This window comes from Anastrepha obliqua, chromosome 4, assembly GCF_027943255.1.
Source record: "Anastrepha obliqua isolate idAnaObli1 chromosome 4, idAnaObli1_1.0, whole genome shotgun sequence".
NCBI classification, from domain to species: Eukaryota; Metazoa; Arthropoda; class Insecta; order Diptera; family Tephritidae; genus Anastrepha; species Anastrepha obliqua.
The window spans coordinates 27661493-27682163 of record NC_072895.1 but is presented as its reverse complement, the minus strand read 5'-3'; the positions used below and the strand labels follow the sequence as shown (position 1 = coordinate 27682163).

The 20671-nt window shown below is 41.1% G+C and overlaps 1 protein-coding gene across 2 annotated transcripts in view; it reads left to right on the top strand.

The window, feature by feature from the left end:
* LOC129243692 (kinesin-like protein KIF13A) overlaps nucleotides 1–20671 on the top strand; it is a 114528-nt gene that overhangs the window by 53706 nt on the left and 40151 nt on the right. For both annotated transcript variants that reach the window (XM_054880898.1, XM_054880897.1), the window contains exons 3-9: nucleotides 6429–6516; nucleotides 10815–10978; nucleotides 11088–11604; nucleotides 17055–17646; nucleotides 17705–18127; nucleotides 18242–18388; nucleotides 18466–18633. In XM_054880898.1, coding sequence (XP_054736873.1) covers nucleotides 6429–6516; nucleotides 10815–10978; nucleotides 11088–11604; nucleotides 17055–17646; nucleotides 17705–18127; nucleotides 18242–18388; nucleotides 18466–18633 — 2099 coding nt within the window. The remainder of the gene's footprint in view (nucleotides 1–6428; nucleotides 6517–10814; nucleotides 10979–11087; nucleotides 11605–17054; nucleotides 17647–17704; nucleotides 18128–18241; nucleotides 18389–18465; nucleotides 18634–20671) is intronic.

The following is a 20671-nucleotide window of genomic DNA, read 5'->3' as shown; positions in this document are numbered from 1 at the left end:
TTGGAATCGTTAAAACAAATGAGCATCGACTTGATTTTTGACTTCTCCAAACGCGATTTTTTTGGGTGGTGGCTCGTCTGGGGCCTTCCATTCGGCACTTTAACACTTAGTTTCAGGTTCATATTGGAAACACCACCACGTTTCATCACCAGTTACAATGTTGCAAAGGAAGTTGTCGTCTTTTCTCGCCTCTTTAATGAGGCCTTTCGAATGTTGAATTCTGAGCAATTTTTGGTCCTCAGTTAACTTGTGCGGAATGAATCGGGCACAGACCTTTCGTAAGCCCAAATGATGAGTTAAAATGCGATAAATCGGTGTTTTGGAGATGTTCAATTCCGATTCCATGAATTTCAATGATTTCGGTTCATTTTTGATAAATTTACGAAGAATTTCGATGGAGTTTTCGGTGATTACTGATTTGGGCGGTCCGTATGTTCATTGTTATTTATGTCCTCACAACCATCTCAGAAACGTGATGGAGATAGACAACCATCGCCATAAACTTTTTTTATCAATTCAAATGTAAACGTTTTACCGATTTTAAAACAAAATTTGACATTAGCTCCTTGTTCGAAACTCATTTTTGTACCGCTTCCACTGAACCGAATGTCACCAAGCTTTCACTCATTAAAAAGATGGCGCCTTCAAAAACATTTTTATGACGCCAGTCTTTTTTATTTTGGACTTCACCTTTTGGTTTTCCCCCATAGTATTGGCCAAACCTAGTAATCTATTAGCCTTGTTTAGTATATATATAATTGGCGCTTACACCCTTTTTGGGTGTTTGGCCGAGCTCCTCCCCCTATTTGTGGTGTGCGCCTTGATGTTGTTCCTTGTTTAGTATAGTGCAACACATATGAGTAAATTTTTTATGTTTTCTCATAAACCTAGCATAGGCGAAAAAATATATTTGCAAAGATTCATAGAGATTGGACAACTTCTAGTTTTTCCTCCTCAATGCAAGATATGCGGCGCTTGATCCATCTAACGTTTGGAAATTCGGCTCCAATAATTTTTTTTTATTGTAAAGTGTCATTCTTGTGATGGAATACAGTTTCATTCAAATGACTTATATGGGAACTCAACTCAATTTTTTCGTATGAAAATTTTGATTTTATGTTTAAACTCTCGGACCAAATTTCGAACCAAACATCACTAGTTGCGGATGCTTTAGCTTCCCCGTTTTTTTTTTTTTTTTTGTTCTTAATTTTCCGATCTCCAAGTGCGACAATTCTGTTTGTTAACATTAACATACCTCTACCTAGGGGGAAATGAGTTCAACTTAGAAAGATGATTTTTCGGTAAAGAATACTTAACTTCAACGAAGCGTTCTTCTATATACGAGTATCAGGCGAACTGAAAACGCAGCTTATGGTCGCGTGGCTTTAGCCATTTCCAGATGCCCAACTATAAATTAAATTTCAAAGTCAACAAAATCGTTAGTTAGCTAAAATTGCCATACACTCGTAAAAAAGCGACATGTTTTCACGCAAAGATAGCGAAACTCAATATCGAAATTTATCAGCTGTCGTGATCACATTTCAAGTGTGCACTGGAATTATGAGCCTCGCTTCAAGTCGAACGTAAGCTCTTCTATGTTTGTTTTTATATTTTTATTTTTTTATTATTTATTATTATTTTTGTTATACTTTTTTGTTATTTATTACTCTTCGTATATATTTTTTTTTGTCTACAAACAAAGCATGCTATTTTCGGATATTATTTACGTACATTTATATTTCCGTAGGTACTGTGTGACTTTCGCGCAGCTTTCTGGCGAGGCTTGCGTTTTCCCCAATCTGAGCTGAGCATTAAACTGAATTTTTTTTTGGTCTTCAGTTAATACTTAAACGCGAATACATTTTGTTATCTCACGCTTTGTAAATGTTTACCGAATGAAATATAAATATATGTGTGTATGTGCATATGCACGCAGAATGCGATTAAACAATAAAGCGAAATTAATCAAAAGCATGTGAGGGTAATCGTATTTGGCAACGTTTTTATATTTTTCTTTACGCTAAGCTAAGCAAATTTCTATATTTGCTGGATAAAAAAACAACAAAGAAATATATTCATTGCATAAAAAAACATGAACAAAGAAAAATGAAAAAAAAAACCTTACAAATGTATGTCAATTTGTACATTAGGGTGGTAGGTAGGTAATGCTTCAAGTAGCACTTACGTGCCGTTTTAATACCATAATGTGGACCATTACCTGTGTAAAGAAAAATTTCAACAGTCTCTTTCTCTGAGGGATCCCCACAGCTTCTGCAATAGGGGTTGTACGGAATTCCAAGCTTCTCCGCATGAGTACCGATCACTCAGTAACCAGTGAACACCGCAATGAGTTTGGAAGTTGAATGGCGGGAGACTCCCATCACCTTAAGCGTTCTGTTTCTATCGTACTGAGGCCATAGTGTTTTCGAAATAGCACACGATGAGACAGACCTCCATCTGTCTTGCGCTTTTTTCAGAAAGAAATTGTGCAGTTTCCCCTTAACAACGGACAAAGAGACACCGATGTCTGAGAGGGGGACAGTTCTGTCGACCCCTTCCTGGCAAGCTCGTCGGCAAGTTCATTTCCCTCTATATTCTTGTGCCCAGGAAGATGTTTGAGTTCCTCCTTACAGGAGTTCACCAAAAGAGAGCAATACGGCGACGACAGGGCCTTGATCGCAGCTTGGCTATCAGAAAAAATATTAATGTCTTTCTCCCAAAAGCGATCCCGAAGCATTTTACATGCCTGCGGTATCGCGAAGACCTCTAGTTGAAAAACGCTGCTCGTTTCCGACAGTTTAAAGGAGACCTAAATGCTGGCTGATTTAGAGGAAACCCCCGCTCCCACTCCAAACTCCATCTTGAATCCGTCAGTGAAAACAGAGGTGCCTATATCAGTGCCGACTCTCCCCTCCTTCTAGTCTTGCCTGCTCGGAAAGATAGCCCTAGCACAACCCTCAAAACACAGTTTGCGGATGGAGAGATCAGTGCGAAGAACAGAGAAGGAAGGGGAGATCTGCTTCAAGATGCTACTATGTCCTACAGAAAATTGTCTCCAGAGGCCAAGCTCATTCAACATAATAGCGCTCTGAGCAGCAATGGATTTAACTTGCAGATCCACAGCAAGTAAGCTCAGAATAACGTTGAGCGCAGCAGTGGGACATGTTCTACAAGCACCAGTGATGCCCACACAAGCAGTTCTCAGCACTCTCTCTAGTTTAGTGGTGTTGTAGCCCTTCTGAAGAGCTATGCACCAAACTAGATAACCATATGTTAAAATTGGCAGAACCACTAAGTTGTACATCCAAAGTACGACACGTGGCGTGATACCCCATTTTTTGCCGAACATAAATTTACAGGCGTAGAAGGCAATACTGGCCTTCTTAACTCGATTACACCAAGATACCTGACTTCCAATGCGAGGGTAAGACACTGGTTGTTTAGTCTTAGAAGCTTAAAAGGCGGAGACTTGTATTTCAGCATCAACTCCGTTTTATCAGAGTTGACTGTGAGACCGCAACTGTCAGCCCAACTACTGAGTGTAGCCAGTGCACTTTCCAAAATTTCAGCCATTACTGATGGGAAGGGTTCTGAGACCAATAGGATCAAGTCATCGGCATATGCTACCACCTTTACTTTTCCCCTGTTTAAGCGAGTTAAAGCTTCATCCATAGCTACTAGCCAAAGGAGAGGCGAGAAGACGCCGCCCTGTGGTGTACCTCTATGAACGAACCTAGTGATTCTAGCCCCTCCTGCCACAGCATTTATTTCCCTACCGCCAAGCAGGGACGAGATCCAGAGGTAGATAGGTCATTAGGGTGACTCACCGAAAAAAAAATGTTGGTTTTCCACCCAAATTTGAAAATACGGGTCGATTTGAAAATACCTCCAGCATCGAGATTTTTTTTAAATAAAATAATTTTTCCAACAAATCCCCTCAAATGATAGCAAAATTTATTATTAAAAGGTCTGTATAAAATGTTAAAAAAAATTGTATTAATAGAATCAAAATAATGAGATTTTTGGGGGTACTTTCACAACGTCCAGTGCACGCAAATCTTAATATGTTTCCGCAATATTTTGGCGTAAATTTTAAGATACCTTATGATCAAAAAGTACCGGGAAGGGGATGTTGACTGTTTTCTTCGATTGCCAAGGCGTAGTGCACCATGAGTACCTTCCACCGGGCCAGACAGTCAATAAAGAATATTATTTATCCGTTTTCAAGCATTTGAGAGATACTGTACGTTGCAAACGGCAGGAAATGTGGGTAAACAATTCTTGGATTTTGCATGATAATAACGCGCCATCGCACCGAGCCCAAATTGTGCTGGATTATTTGACCAAACACCAAGTAAATGCCATCCCTTCGTTGGCCTACCAGGGGTGCATGGAGGACTGGGTTAGACGTTGGCACATGTGTGTTGGTTCAGACGGGTCATATTTTGAAGGAGATAAAATAAATTTGTCTGAAATTTATTTTATTTGTTTTATTTAAACATTCCCGTTACTTTCTGATCATAAGGTATAAGACATTTTATTGTACAATTCCGACGGAAGATTAGTGCGGAAAGTGATGCACCCTAATGTACATATATATCTTATTTTTTTCTTATTTTTAGTAAAGTAAAACTTAGTCAACAAACGCAAATTGTCTTACAGATGTTTTAACAATAACATAATAGCAAAATTAATACGTAAGAAAAAAAATATAACAAAAGACAAAAAAAAAAATACTAAATTAATTCATTTAGAGGCAATATTAAGAAGTTCATGGCAAGAGTATTTAGAATAAGCAAAATCAACCCATTAAATATGTAAATAGTATTGAATTCGATCAGAGCTCTCCTTACGTACAGAGTTATTGTGAAGCCAATATGAAAAAATATAAATTACGAAACGCTCAAAATGTGCTATATGTGCTAGATTCGTTCCAGAAAGAAGTGGAAATCTACAACACCTTAAGTAATATCAATGATGCATGGGCAGCTGTCTGTTAATTGGCTAAATGACAGCTCAGAGTATTTTTTACAAACGCTCGGAAGCATTTTGCCGAGAGTAAACGCGAAAAAAAACCAGTAATGGATTTTAAACGTAATCGTTTCATTGCATTATATTTGGCTGGAAAATCACAACCAGCGATTGTTCGGGAGCTCGAGCTTCTTAAAGTAAATAAAGTTTTTGTTTATCTCACCATTACTCGTTACAATGGTACTGGTAGCATCCCGAAACGTCATGGAGGTGGTCATCGAAAGACTGCAACGTCACGTGCAATGGTTAAAAAAGTGAAGAAGCGACTTGAACGAAATCCCGATGAAGTACCAATAAAATGGCGAAAGAACTGAAAATATCAGACCGTAGCATCCGCCGCATACTGAAAAATTATCTCAAAGTCAAGCCTTACAAGATCCAAGAGGCGGATGATCTCACCAAAGCGGCAGCAAGTCAAACTTGAGAGAACGAAGGAGTTGCTTCGCTTGGCTGAAAGCGATAAATTTTTGTGTTTTCTGACGAGCAAATTTTTCACATTGAACAATTCGTAAACTCCCAAAACGATAGGGTTTATTTGACCGACCGTTCATACGAGAATTTGAGTCATCGATTGGCCACCAAGAAGCAGCACCCGCCACAGATTATGGTTTGGGCCCCTGTAACCGTAGATGGGCGCTCTCCAATCGTTTTCATCGAGCCTGGCGTCAAGGTAAATGCGAAATATTATCGGGAAAGTACTCTGAATGTTGCTTTGAAGCCGTAGGCAGACAAACATTTCGGTGGCAGACCATGAACGATTCAACAGGGCTCTGCACCGTCTCACAAAGCTCCAGTGATCCAAGAATAGCTAAAAAACAACGTTCCGAACTTCATAACGTCCACACAATGGGTCTCAAATTCATCAGAATACACTTCAAAGAAGCCGTGCCAAATATCTGGGCGATTATTTCTTTGAAGACGTGCAAAATTTACAAAATATTTCACTGGAGGGACTAGGTACCTTCTTAAAAAGATCTAAATGCAGGTACCACAATAGGTCTCAGGTCTACCGAGTGTCTTGTATGAGACAAGCAACCTGGCTAGCACAACCTAACCTGAGGTATAATAAATTTTATATATTTTTTTGCTCCTATGGAGAGGGGTGCGTCCTAATATATTGTACATACATATATATAGGTATATGTATGAGCTTTTTTAGCAAATTAATTCCAAACTTGTATTCATATTCGCAAATAACAATTTAACCCCAAAATCCCCTGCGAACGAGATGACAACTTACAAATTTTTTTTTATCAATTTATTTGCACCCAAACAAATAGATTTTTCGATGAATCATTCCCACTGCAATCATAAAAATATTACAAAACTATCTTCACTGCATAAACCATTAAATATTCCATAAAATTGTTAATTTGTATTTCCTCTTTTGGTTGCAGAAATCGAGCTGGGCACAAAATGCATTGTGGAGATGGAAAAACAGCAGACAATTCTGCAAAATCCACCATCACTGGACAAATTAGAGAGGTGAGTAAGGCATACCCAGTAATGCTTACAGAAAAAACAAAAAAAAAAAATGTGTATATATAATATAATATGTATGCATTCCCACCCAGTAGAGAAATCCACTGGTTGCAAAATAATACTTACTAGTGAAATCAGAGCCATGACTAGTTGCTGTTGCTACTTTATTCCACACAGGCAGCCAGTGAATGCTGTAACTTGTTCCACAATTGGAACGTATTTTTTAGAACTCCGGAACTGTGTTTGATGCGTTAGACAAGATTTGGTCAACTTAAACAACCATTTTCGAGGTTTCACATTTTCTGCAAATATTTTCGATTTTTACTAAGAGTCAAAGGCAAATAATCAGCTAAGACAGCAACATGACTTGTGATTGCCATAAAACATGCATGCGTAATTTGTTGAGAAAATGGAAACATAAAGGGAAAATTAAATTCTATTAGAAAGCGCAAAATTTCCCAATCTGCAATCTGCCAAGAATGGAAGATCTGTCGTTTAATTTTTTTTATCTTTTTTTTTTATTTTGGTTTTTTTTTCGGGAACGACTAGCAAGTACAGCACTCGAGACACAATTAAAACCATTGTACTTTACGCAAATTCCCTTTTCTTCAATCCACTCGGCCTCCGAAACACTCTGAGTAGATCTTGTGATGCCAAGGAGCCAAGATGGTCGCTTCTTAACACATCAGTGCCAATAACCTCCTACAGTCCCCTCTGCTTAGCGACAGGAGGATCTGCGAAAGTCAGTCAAATATGACAGGTAACATCAGTTTTGTCCATCTGCAGCCTCTCTCAGCCTGCCAAGCCCGCTTGTGGGTTGAAGTAATCCGTTTGCTAACCGTGGATTTGATGGCTGCAGAAGGGAGTGGCAGAATGGGCTCCGGGCCAAGGAAATTGGTCTCAGAGGCCTTTCTGGCTAAATAGTCAGAGATCTCGTTATCCGCGATACCCCCGTGTTCCGGGACCCATGTTAGCATCAGGATATTGTGTCTATCGACATAGTTCAGCCTGGATTTACAGGACTCGACTACTCTGGAAATGGTTGGTGGCTTGTCTAAGGCCATGAGCTCAGCTTGGCTGTCACTGCAGACACATACAGATCTGCCTCACTATCTGTTTTCCACAACAAAGTTCATCGCTTCTTGAACAGCATACACCTCCGCTTGAAACACAGATGCATGATTCCAAGAGCAAAGTGCAGTTTTGTCCCTTTGGATTCCACGTAGACCCCAAAGCCGGAGCCTTGCTCGTTCCTGGAGCCATCCTTGAACATGCTAAAACAGCGTTTGCCGGCTCACTTTCTGAGTTTGACCACAGTTGAGCCTCTGGGTGTGGTGCACACTGTATTTCTTGTCAAGTACGACTCTGGTTGGCATGGCTACTCTGTTAACCAATACCGTACAGGGGCCGTACCAATTCCCATTGTGTTTCAGCCTGCAGATGGCCTTCAACGCCTCCCCTTGGATGAAATCCTCAAGTGGTGGTAGACCGTTTCCTTACAAACCACTACAGCGTTTTTCTTGTCGATACCTATGGAATCGGCGTGGCTATAAGCTTGTTGTCCTTGTTGCCCTTCACAATTGGTCTTGCTTGTATTTTCTGTCGGCATCAGAGCCCACATCAGAGGATTGTAGCTACCAACACATATTGCTTTTAAAAACGGCAATATATTGGGATCCGGGACATGGACATATTGGGGTTCCGGCAAATGAGGAGTGCATAAGTGTGCGAAGAAGGAGTGAGAGACAAGGTTTACAGGTTCGAGATCGAATATTCAAGACCATCTGGGCTCTGAGTAGTTTGAATTCATAAATCAAGAAGAATTAATTAGTGTTCTATTAGATGGTGGGACTAACCTGACCACCTGCAGAATATTAAATTATCTTTGACCAACACTAGATGAGCAAAGAACATGAAATTAACACAAGTTCACAAGACCGAATATTTCACTTCTCGAAATTCGGAGCTTCTCACACACAATACAATACGAGCTTCAGAGCCCATCCAGCCCTTCGTTTGTGTATGCTCTCTACTTCAAAGATTTCTGGGAAACCACATTCTAAAAAATCTAAAAGGTATAAGCAAAGTATAGCTGGAAGAAGTCTTTGGATTCGTCATAAGACCAGGATAATTTAAGGTGACAATGAGATGGAGCTGGAAAAATATTTTCGTGGTATTACCTCAGTAGGCACCGAGTAAACTCTTCTTAAAGAATAGCCCGCGTAGCCTAACCTGGCCAATAGAATGCAACTTTATTCATGTGGCTAACTTCACGCTTCCCGACGCTATATGACGGAAGAACTAGACATTCTTCTCTTCTTCTTAATTGGCGATTACGTGATTTTGGCCGAGTTTAACAAAGCGCACCGAATGAAGCCAAGTTCTTCTCCACCTCATCTTTTCAACGCAGAGGAGGCGTTCCTCTTCCTCTGCCACCACCTACTGGTACCGCATCGAATACTTTGAGAGCCAGCGCCTTTGTAACCATTCGGACGACATGACCCTATCAACGACCCTCGTTGTATCTTTATTCGCTGCACTGTGTCTATGGCGCCGTAAAGCTCATACAACTCATTGTTCCATCGCCTACGTGCAAAGGTCCGACATTATTTACCTTAAAGGTCTGCTTCATTTTTGGATTGTCCGCCTAACATCAATGCTCAGAAGACTACCCTGAGTCAGAACACATTTCCGAGATGGCCAATAAATGTTACAAAGACGTAACGTCTGAGCGGAGAAATGGGTAGAAATGAAAAATATAAACAAACTGACCAAACCGTCGTCACTCTCTTGCAGAATGGATTGACTACTCGACATTCACATGCGTGTTTTCTGATCCGAATTTCGTTTATCAGCATAGCCGTAGTGAAAGCAGTCTAAATGCAAATGTTGTTCGTCAGAAAAGATGATTTTTTGGGCAAATAAGACGCCTACTTCGATTTGTCTTCTCCAAACTGAGAAGCGATAACGGAGTTCATGGCCGTTTGCCTTAAGGGGCTAGTCTACTTTGTCACTTTAAAATTTTTCAATTTTTTTTTTTGCATAATTTGAAAGTATATATATCCAGAAATATTGTGTAAAAATTTTAAGAAAATCCGAGCACTCTAACTATTTTTTTTTTACCTGAACATCATTTCGTCTACCTGCGCGTATAGCGTGCATTAAAAACTTTAAACGCGTTTTTCTCAAAACAACGTTTTCAAAATCTAGCTCCACTGTATCTCAAAAACTAATCAACCGATTTTCATAAAATTTGGATCACCTATTCTAGACATAATTTGCACCAAATTGACGCTCGGGGGTTTTGAAATTTAAAATTTTTACTATATATTTTTTTTAAATATGCGAAAAAAAAACCGTTCTATCAAAAATTTTCCATTTTTATCAGCCATTTTTTTTGTCTTCATTAAAACCTAATAACCGAGGGTCATTTTGTAGCCAGTATCTTACTGAATCTGAAACATTTTGATTTTTTTGTTTCAGACAAGCCGTTCTTGAGTTCTGATGGAGCTGCCTCACCAACCCATGTTTGAGACGTTACGCTTCACTGCTATTTTTTTACTAAAAATACTATAAAATTGAATAAAAAAAAATTTATTTCTGAATTTTAAGACTTTATTTAATAAATCAAACAAATGTTATATTACTATCATTTATAGTTTTCTCAACAAAAAAAATCACGAATATAGCCTTTTTTTCGAGTCTCCAAAGTAGACTGACCCCTTAAATACATAGCTGAGTTAATTCTACCTTGTGAGCGAGTAATCCGAGATCTTCGCGCTGTACGACGATAATGGCCGTACTGTGAGCTTCTCCCAGCTGCTCTTAGACAAATTTGGTGCTCCATTTCGGCCAAGCTTATCTTCTCAATAAATTCAATATTTATTCATCTTGGAAATATTTCCCGAAGCAGTCTGATTTACAATAGAAAAATAGATTTTTTGCTGCTTTGTTGTAGCTTATGAACTCTTTCTATAACTGGCGAAAATGTAGTCATTACCAAACTAGTCCCCTTACCGCAATAAACTAGAAATTCGTCTCAGTGCTTCAGGTGGCGTATATCCTCAGCTCAGTGCATACCGATTCAGCTGTACTTACATATATCTTTATGTTATTTAGTATTTACGTGCGCATTTGCATAACTAAGCCTATTTGACTATTGATTGCGCCTCGTTGATTTGTCGCTTGTTGCTGTAGCAGTTTGCTGCTCGTTATGCGCGCTGATTCACTCACACTTGTAGCCTTTTTTGAAAATGTATCGTATAATTGTTGTTTTTTGTTTTTTTTATTTCTTTTTACAGGAAGCCTCCCAAGACATTTGCATTCGATCATTGCTTCTACTCTTTAAATCCCGAAGATACGAATTTCGCTTCACAAGAATCCGTATTCAATTGTGTGGGACGTGATATACTCGATAATGCATTCCAAGGCTACAATGCCTGCATATTTGCCTACGGTCAAACAGGTGAGTCCAACACGCACACTTACTTGCTTACATGCAAGCAAACAAAACACACAAAACACAAAAAAGAACATAAATTTTTAATACTAACATACATTTTTCTACTTCATAGGCTCCGGCAAATCATATACGATGATGGGTTCACTTGAGTCCAAAGGCATCATACCACGCCTGTGCGATGAACTCTTCTCTGCTATTGCCAACAAAACCACACAGGATCTCATGTACAAAGTGGAAGTGTCCTATATGGAAATTTACAATGAGAAAGTGCACGACCTACTCGATCCCAAACCAAATAAACAGTCGCTTAAAGTGCGTGAGCACAATGTGCTCGGCCCGTATGTGGACGGCTTGTCCCAATTGGCAGTGTCCTCGTACAAGGACATCGATAATCTGATGACGGAGGGCAACAAATCGCGTACAGTAGCTGCTACCAACATGAATGCGGAATCGTCACGTTCGCATGCCGTTTTCTCGGTGGTGCTAACACAGATTCTGACCGATCAGGCGACTGGTGTGAGTGGTGAAAAAGTGTCACGAATGTCGCTAGTGGATTTGGCTGGTTCGGAGCGCGCTGTAAAGACGGGTGCTGTGGGTGATCGGCTGAAAGAGGGTTCCAACATTAATAAGTAAGTTTGTGATTGAGAAAAAAGTCAGGTTAAGCAGGTTTTTGAAGAATTGTAGGATGTATTGGGTTGTTCGGAAAGTCATGTCGTTTTTTCGCTACAGATGATTTAATTGTATTTTTTCACAGCTAACTTCACACTTCACGTGGCATTGTCATTATATTGGGTAATGGAAAAAGTCTTTTCGTATTTTGTCAATAGATGTCGTTGGAGTCATCTATCTCCAGTGCTACCAATCACATTGTGTCATGTCATATGGTGTTAGAAAGGTGACATTTTAAGCTTCATTTAGCCAAAAAAACATTTAATTCGGAGAAGTTGAAAAAAAGTTATAACTGTTCAAAAATTAGTGAAAATAATGAAGAAATTCGCTATATTTTGAAATTTTTTTATAAAAAAGGGAAAAATGCCACGCAAGCCACCAATGAAATTTGTGAAGTTTACGGAGACGATGCTGTATCAGTTCGTGGAGCACAACAATGGTTCGCTCGCTTCCGTTCTGGAAGTCTCGATGTGAAAGATGCACCTCGCTCCGGTCGACCTATCGCTGAAAAAGTCGAGGAAATTATGGAAAAGATGGACCAGGACTGTCACATAAGCTGCCATGACATCGCCAAGGCACTAAACATTCATCATCAAACGGTTTTGAACTATTTAAAAAAGGCTGGTTACAAAAAGAAGCTCGCTGTTGTGGTACCCCATGGATTGTCTGTGAAAAATTTAATGGACCGAATTAACATCTGCCATTCTTTGCTGAAACGAAATGAAATCGAACCATTTTTGAAGCGAATGGTAACAGGAGACGAAAAGTGTCTCAAATACGGCAATAATGTGCGAAAAAGATCATGGTGCAAAGGTGGTGAAGCTCAACAAATGGTCGCAAAGCCAGGATTGACGCCTCGAAAGGTTATGCTGTGTGTTGGGTGGGATTGGAAAGGAATCATCCACTATGAGCAGCTCCAGCCTACTCGAACGATTGTTTCTACACTTTACTGTCAACAACTGATGAGATTGAAGCAAGCAATCGAAAAAAAACGGCCAGAACTAATCAGCAGAAAGGGCGTCATCTTCCACCAGGACAACGCTAGGCCACACACATCTTTGATGACTCGGCAAAAACTGGAAGAACTTGGCTGGGAAGTTTTGATGCATTCACCATATAGCCCTGACCTTGCACCATCGGACTACCATTTGTTTCGGTCAATGCAGAACTCCCTTAATGGAGTAAAGTTGGCTCCAAGAGAAGCCTCGCAGTTTTTCGCCGAGAAACCACAAAAGTTTTACACTGATGGAATAATGTCTCTAGAAGAAAAATGGCAAAAGGTGGTCGACCAAAAAGGTACATATTTGGTTTAATAAAGTTCATTATAAATATAAAAAAAATGAGTTGAAGTTTGATTAGAAATACGAAAAGACTTTTTTGACTACCCAATATGTTTTGGCAGCTGATAGAGCAAGGCTTGTGTGTAAATTAACTCTTTTAAATACGGAGAGCAATAAGCACCATTTTCGTCATATTTTACTTTTTTACTATAGAAAAGGTAAAAATGCTGTTCAAGCCGGAAAGAAATTAACCGATGTGTATGGAGAAAAGATGTGTTGACAATACACCAGTGTCAAAACTGGTTTGCAAATTTTCGATGCGGCAATTTTGATGTCAAAGGTGCACCACGTTCTGGAAGGCCGGTTGAAGCTAATAAAGGCGCGATAAAGGCATTAGTTGATGCAGATCGGTGAACAACAACACGTGAGATCGGTGATAGATTAAATTTATCGAATTCAACTGTTTATGACCACCTGAAAGGCCTGGGTTTAACCTCAAAGCTCGATATATCCACAAAAAATTGAAATTACTTTCCGAACAACCCAATAGAAACCTCAGAAAAGCAAAATGCATTATAAAGTATTAACAATGTTTAGAATGTGCGTGTTTATGGGTATTTATTTATTAATTTAATAGCCTAAGAAGTGGGAATTCAAGCCACCAGTCGTGCTTTGGGTGTAAAAGGAAGTGGTTCTGCCACTTTTAACGTGAGAAGTTTTTCGGACGGGCTAAACTGGGGAGGGTTCCAAAGACTGCTTGTATTGGCATCACCGGAGCATATAGAACTCGACCCAATGCTGCCCTGAATGTCGTTTTGCACTTACTGCCCTTCGACTTTTACGTTATTTTACTCGCTGCTCACAGTGCAATCCGGCTAAAGGAGTTTGGCCTCTGGTGCAAATCTCTCAAGGGACATGGTAACATTTTCGGGCAGTCAACACCGTATTTCTCTGAACTTCGTACAGATCTCTATCCGAAAACTTTAGATTGGAACGAGGGGGAAATCTGTACTGAGGCCGTTACCTCTGTCTTCAGTGATGGCTCGAAATTGGAATCGGGAGTCGGAGCAGGGGTTTTCTCTAAATCAGTCAAATTATATATTTCCTTAAAATATCCAAATACTGCTGAAGTCTTTGCGCTCCTGCAGACAAGCAAAATGCTTAGAAAACTTGAGAGCGCGGGCGATATTAAAATTTTTTCTGATGGTCAAACCACGATCAGGGCTCTTACAAACGTCATGGTACAGATCCAAACTAGTGAACTCCTGTAAGGAGGGGATTAAATCTTTGATCTCAGTTCAGGACATAGAAACATAGAGAGAAATGAAATTGCTCATGAACTTGCCAGGCGACTCCACCTGAATTGGTCTAAGAGACCACCTACCCGATCATCGGCCTCCCCCTGACTGTTGTTAAAAGGGAATTGCACAACTTATTTCTCAGGAAAGCGCAGAAAAGATGGAGCTCCATCTCAATACAATATATGGAGGGCTCAGAAAGTCCTTGGGACTCCACGCCACTCAATTTCCAAACTCTTAGCTGTGCTTACCGCTTATTGGACGATCGGCTCACAGGCGGAAAAGCGATGTTTGTCATTTAATCCCCATTGCAGAAGCTCTGGGACCTATCAGAGAAGGAGGCTGTTGAGCACTTTCTCTGTAAATATCCGGGCTTGGCAACCAGACGATTAAGATCACTAGGAGCTCCTTTCTTTCACAGCATAGAGCAGTGCTCCAACCTACCATTAATATATTTGATATTCCCTATGATCAGAAAGTATCGGGAATGTTTAAATAAAACAAAACAGAGTTAAATTTCAGGCAAATTTATTTTATCTTCTTCAAAATATGACCCGTCTGAAGCAACACACATGTGCCAACGCTTAACCCAGTCCTGCATGCACCACTGGTAGGCCGACGAAGGGATTGCCTTCAGCTCCTTCGTCGCATTCTCTTTGATCTCTATCGACTGAAATCTCCTTCCACAAAGTGGTAACTTCAACTTGGGTCACAAAAGGAAGTAAAAGGAAGTCGCACGGGGCCATATCAGGTGAATACGGTGCTTGCACGATGGTATTTACTTGGTGTTTGGTCAAATAATCCAGCACAATTTGGGGTCGGTGTGATGGCGCGTTATCATCATGCAAAATCCAAGAATTGTTTGCCCATATTTCCGGAAGTTTGCGACGTACAGCATTTCTCAAACGCTTCAAAACGGATAAACAATTTTCTTTATTAACTGCCTGGCCCGATGGAAGGTACTCATGGTGCACTAAGCCTTGGCAATCGAAGAAAATAATCAATTAAACATTCCCGGTACTTTTTGATCATAGGGTACAGCTCTGATTGGCTGCGGATATCTGCCCATTGGAGGTCTCATAATGGTATCAAATCGGCGCTTTAGTGCTACTTGGGGAATGCCAGTCTTATACTTCGACTTAGTACGAGGGGTGCCTTTTATATTTCGGTATTTGGCAACCCTGGTGTTGCAATCTGGCAACTGACAGCTGTATCGCAAAGTTTGACATTTTTTGGCTTTTACGTACTCAGAACGGTTTGAAATACCAGTGCTATTTGTGTTGTTTACCGTAACTTAAAAGATTCATCTCGGTCCAAAAATGAAATTAAATCGTGAACCTTTTCGTGCGATTATTTTTTACAACTTTCGACGTGGATTAACTCAGCAACATTGCATGGATGAACTTAATTCATTTTTTGGCGATGAAGCTCCATCAAGTACCAGTGTTTATCGATGGTATGGTGAATTCAATCGTGGTCGTAGTTCACTCGACGAATTTCGTGAAGGTCGTCCAAAATTAGTTGTTCCGAAAACCATTGATGCTGTGCGCGAACTGATATTGCAAGATCGTCATGTGACCTATCGTGAGATTGAGACAATCTTAGCCATTAGTGGGACCAGCATAGGTACATTCAATATTGCATAAACATTTGACTGTCAAAAAAATTTGTTCGCGTTGGATCCCACACAATTTGTCAATCGCTCAAAAAAAGGCTCGTGTCGATTGGTCGAAGGAAATGCTCAAAAAATACGATCGCGGGGCTTCGAAACACGTCTCTGACATCGTGACAGGTGATGAATCATGGATTTACGCGTATGAGCCCGAAAGTAAACAGCAATCGACTGTATGGGTGTTTCAAGATGAGCCAAATCCAACAAAAGTTGTTCGCGCACGAAGCACTTCCAAGCAAATGGTCGCCTGTTTTTTCAAAAAAACTGGACATGTCGCAACCGTACCACTAGAACAACGCAGAACAGTAAATTCTGAGTGGTACACAACCATTTGTTTGCCAGTTGTCTTACAAGAAATTAGGAAAACCAATCGCCAAAGAGGGATCACTCTTCACCAGGACAATGCGAGCTCTCACATATCGGCTCAAACAACTGCATTTTTGAGCACCCAAAACATCGAATTAATGGGTCATCCGCCGTATAGTCCTGACTTGGCACCGAATGACTTCTTTTTATTCCCGTACGTAAAAAACAAACTGAGAGGTCAACGTTTTTCGACACTTGAAGAAGCGGTTGCGGCATTCAGAATGCATGTTTTGGAGGTACCTCATTCAGAGTGGCAAAAGTGCTTCGACAATTGGTTCAAATGCAGCAAAAGTGTATAGATCTTCATGGAGAATATTTTGAACAACAATAAAGTGATTTTCGATGATTAAAATGTGTTTTTGTTCTCTAATCCCGAAATATAAAAGGCACCCCTCGTATTAGTTAAAATTAATTGTCAAAATTCATGATTATAAAGAGAGAATGAAATTTTGAAATCAAAACCTATGATCGGAATCGAAATTAAGAAAAAAAAATATGAGCAACTTTGCTTTTGCTCTCCGAATTTGAAAATCTAAAACAAAGGCAGTTTAGAGTAATTTAAACAAAATTTGGCAATTTAGAGGCCAAATACATAAAAAACACCCAAAATTGCTACTCTTCTGCTCCTACCTGTTTAATGTGCCTTGGATTAGATGCGTTCAAATTTTTCAGAATGAAATGCAGAACCTGCTATACAATTTTAATGTTTTTTTCTATGTTTCGTTTATTTTTATTTAATTTTTTTAGATGCGAATTATTTTTACTTAACAAGCGCACTTTTAATTCTTTTCCAGATCACTTACCACCTTGGGTTTGGTTATCTCGAAGCTGGCCGATCAATCGAACGGCAAGAAGGGCGGCAACGACAAATTTGTACCCTATCGCGATTCAGTGCTCACTTGGCTGCTGAAGGACAATTTGGGTGGCAACTCAAAGACGGTAATGGTTGCCACCATTTCACCTTCAGCCGATAACTACGAAGAGACACTTTCCACGCTGCGCTATGCCGATCGCGCCAAACGCATTGTCAATCACGCTGTGGTCAACGAGGACCCGAATGCGCGCATCATACGCGAATTGCGACTAGAAGTGGAGGCGTTGCGCAATATGTTAAAGCATGCCACCGGTTCGCCTGTGGGCGATGTGCAGCGCGTGGACATACACGACAAGTTGGCCGAAAGTGAGAATCTAATGAAGCAAATCTCACAAACGTGGGAGGAGAAACTGGTGAAAACCGAACGCATACAAAATGAACGTCAGCAGGCGCTCGAAAAGATGGGCATCAGCGTGCAGGCGAGCGGCATTAAAGTGGAGAAGAATAAATACTATTTAGTTAATTTGAACGCTGATCCGTCCCTCAATGAATTGTTGGTTTATTATTTGAAGGTGAGTCTTAAATAGCCACTGCGGGTGGACATTTTGAACAGACCCTTTTCCTTTGCAGGAGCGCACTTTAATTGGTGGTCATAGCATTTCCGGCCAACAACCTGACATACAACTATCCGGCCTTGGTATACAACCTGAACACTGTGTCATTGTAATTGAAGATGGCGGCCTTTTCATGGAGCCCATACAGGGTGCACGTTGCTTTGTGAATGGCTCGGCAGTGCTGGAGAAAATCCCACTGCACAATGGCGACCGTATACTGTGGGGCAATCATCATTTCTTCCGTGTTAATTGCCCGAAAAGCGCCAATGCCAATATGATTTCGGAGCCACAAACACCAGCGCAGCTAATTGACTATAACTTTGCGCGCGATGAGATCATGCAAAACGAGCTGAGCAATGATCCCATACAAACCGCCATTGCGCGGCTAGAGCGCCAGCACGAGGAGGACAAGCAGGTGGCGTTGGAGAAGCAGAGACAGGTGAGCAGCAAGTGCGGCATCAGTTGACAATACGCAATAAATGTGCTGACTACTTTCAACTCGCCAAAACGGAGAAAATAATATATTCAACTTTTTGATTTATTGCCTTTGCAGGAGTACGAGCGGCAATTCCAGCAGTTGCGCAACACATTATCGCCCAGCACACCTTACGCGCCATATGCGCCATATGATCCTTTGCGTTTGGGTAAAATTACACCGAACACACCTACGTCGCAAATGCGCGTAGAGAAGTGGGCGCAGGTGTGTATATGGAAATTCATTGTCACATATTAGCTTTCACTTTATTTTCGCATATTTCAACTTATTTTCATGTACAGGAACGCGATGAGATGTTCAAGCGTTCACTGGGCCAACTGAAAAACGATATTATGCGCGCTAATGCATTGGTGCAGGAGGCCAACTTCCTTGCCGAGGAGATGGAGAAGAAAACAAAATTCTCAGTGACGCTGCAAATACCGCCAGCCAATCTTAGCCCAAATAGAAGGGTAAGTAGTTTACAGTTTTTACACACACACACAGCCACACATAGGCAGAGTAGTGAAAATAAAAATCCAGCGACTCGGTTAGCTAGGCCCTGTCATACGAATGGGCGCTTAGCCTCCAATGAAAGCATTCGCTGCTGCACCTGCAAATGGTGGCAGCTGAGGAGGCAGGCGATGGAGGCTGCTATAGAGAACGCAAGCAGATTAAGAGCCACGGTTTACTTGCCATTTTTTATATTTTGTTTTTTTTTTGGTGGGTGAGGTAGGGTTCAAAATGGCTTCGCACTTACAGCGACCGTCGTGTAGTGTGGCCACTAAAACGATCCTTTCTCTCCCTTTGGGGAGACACCCTTCCCGGAACTGCTTTCTATATTACTTCTAGAGGGCCCAGAACGTCATCCATAAAGACCAATTCTATTCACCCACCTGGGTCCACCATATTTGTAGCCAGCTTTCATGCTATAGGCTTGTCTTCTTATGTCTCTATCTGGGCGGCTTCACTTTGTTGCGCTGTGTCGAGGTCAATCTTTTTTTTCCGTAGTACGATCTCGATGTATTTCATTACCGCGTTCCAGCTGTCCCCACGTTCGAGCATTTTGCTGATCATGTTGCTTGGCGCGAAGTCGCCAATCTGCTCCCTCAGAGCATTTCTTTCCGCGAGCTATCTGTCACTACTAAAAAACGTGTGTTCACCGTCATTGCTCGGTGCTTCGCAGTATATGCACTTGGAATCGGTTACCTTGCCCATACGGTATAGGTAACTCCGGAAGTATCCGTGACCCGAGAGGAACTAAGTTAAGAAGTAGTTCACTTCTCCGAAGTTCCTTTGGACCACCCATTTGTCAATTGATGGAATAAGTTCCGCCGTCCATCTGCCACTCGGTGGTTCAGTATCCCATCGGCTTTGCCACCGCAGCAAGATTTGGCGATGGGTATCTGACCGCTGATCACGAAGATTGCAGCGCCTGATACAGTGCGGTAGGCTGAGGCAACTCCGAGTGCCGCTGTTCGTTGCACGGCTACCAGTGCTTTGCGCTTGGCTTTGCAGTTTAGCACAATTCCACATACTGCGCTGCCGTATAGGAGAATTGAGCTTGTAGCCGCCATAAATAGCTTTATTTTGCTCTGTGTTGGTCCGCCGATGTTTGCCATTAATCTACTTAGCATACTCGTGACCTTTGCTGCTTTAGTAGCCGCATGCCGCTGGGCCCAGAAAGTAAGCCTGCAGTCAAGTTGAATACCTAAGTATTTTACTACTTTTTGGGTCACTAAGGACGTGTCGCCTATTTGTATGTTGGCGTCGAGTAGCATGGTGCCTCGTGTCATAAGGATGACTTCGGTTTTATGTTTGGCGAGTTCGAGGCCGTGGTCCTCAAGCCATATTTGCGTCCTTATCATGACTTGATTCAGCTTCCCTCTAGCGTCCTCAGTGTCAGTGGCATCTTCAATTGGTGTCAGTTAGCATAACAAAGGAGAAAATTCAAATGCGCTTTTTTGAAGTCGTCCATAGTGATTTAATAGGTCACTTTGCCAAACAAAAGCGGGAAAGTCCCAACTTTTGAAAGATTTACATTAATTCACCAATGAGCTCAGTTAAAGCCGAGATTGTCAATTAAGGTTGGGTTAGGTTATAATGATTGCCCTGAAAGTGGGCCCACTTAGACGAAGAATTTTAGTTCATCCTTTGTGATGCCATTGCAAGAGAAAAGAGGTGAAGGAAACCTTATTATAAGGTGACTAATTTGCGCTTATGCTATGTTGCTGATGAAGTTCTCCAGAGTTTTGATATCGAGGGCTGATATATCAGGAGGGGTAGGAAAGAAGTGACAACCAAGATGCTTCAATCTTAGTCCCGCAAGACCTAACAGCTAATGAGAATGTGCTGAGATGATTCTACCTCATCCTCCATACAGCTGACGCAAAAAGGATTAGAAGAAATTCCAAGTCTCACGGCATGCACACCTCGCGGATAGTGTCCCGTGAGGACATCCACGAAGTTTGAGAGCTGAGGTTTTGTCAACCTCAGAATATTCCTCGAACG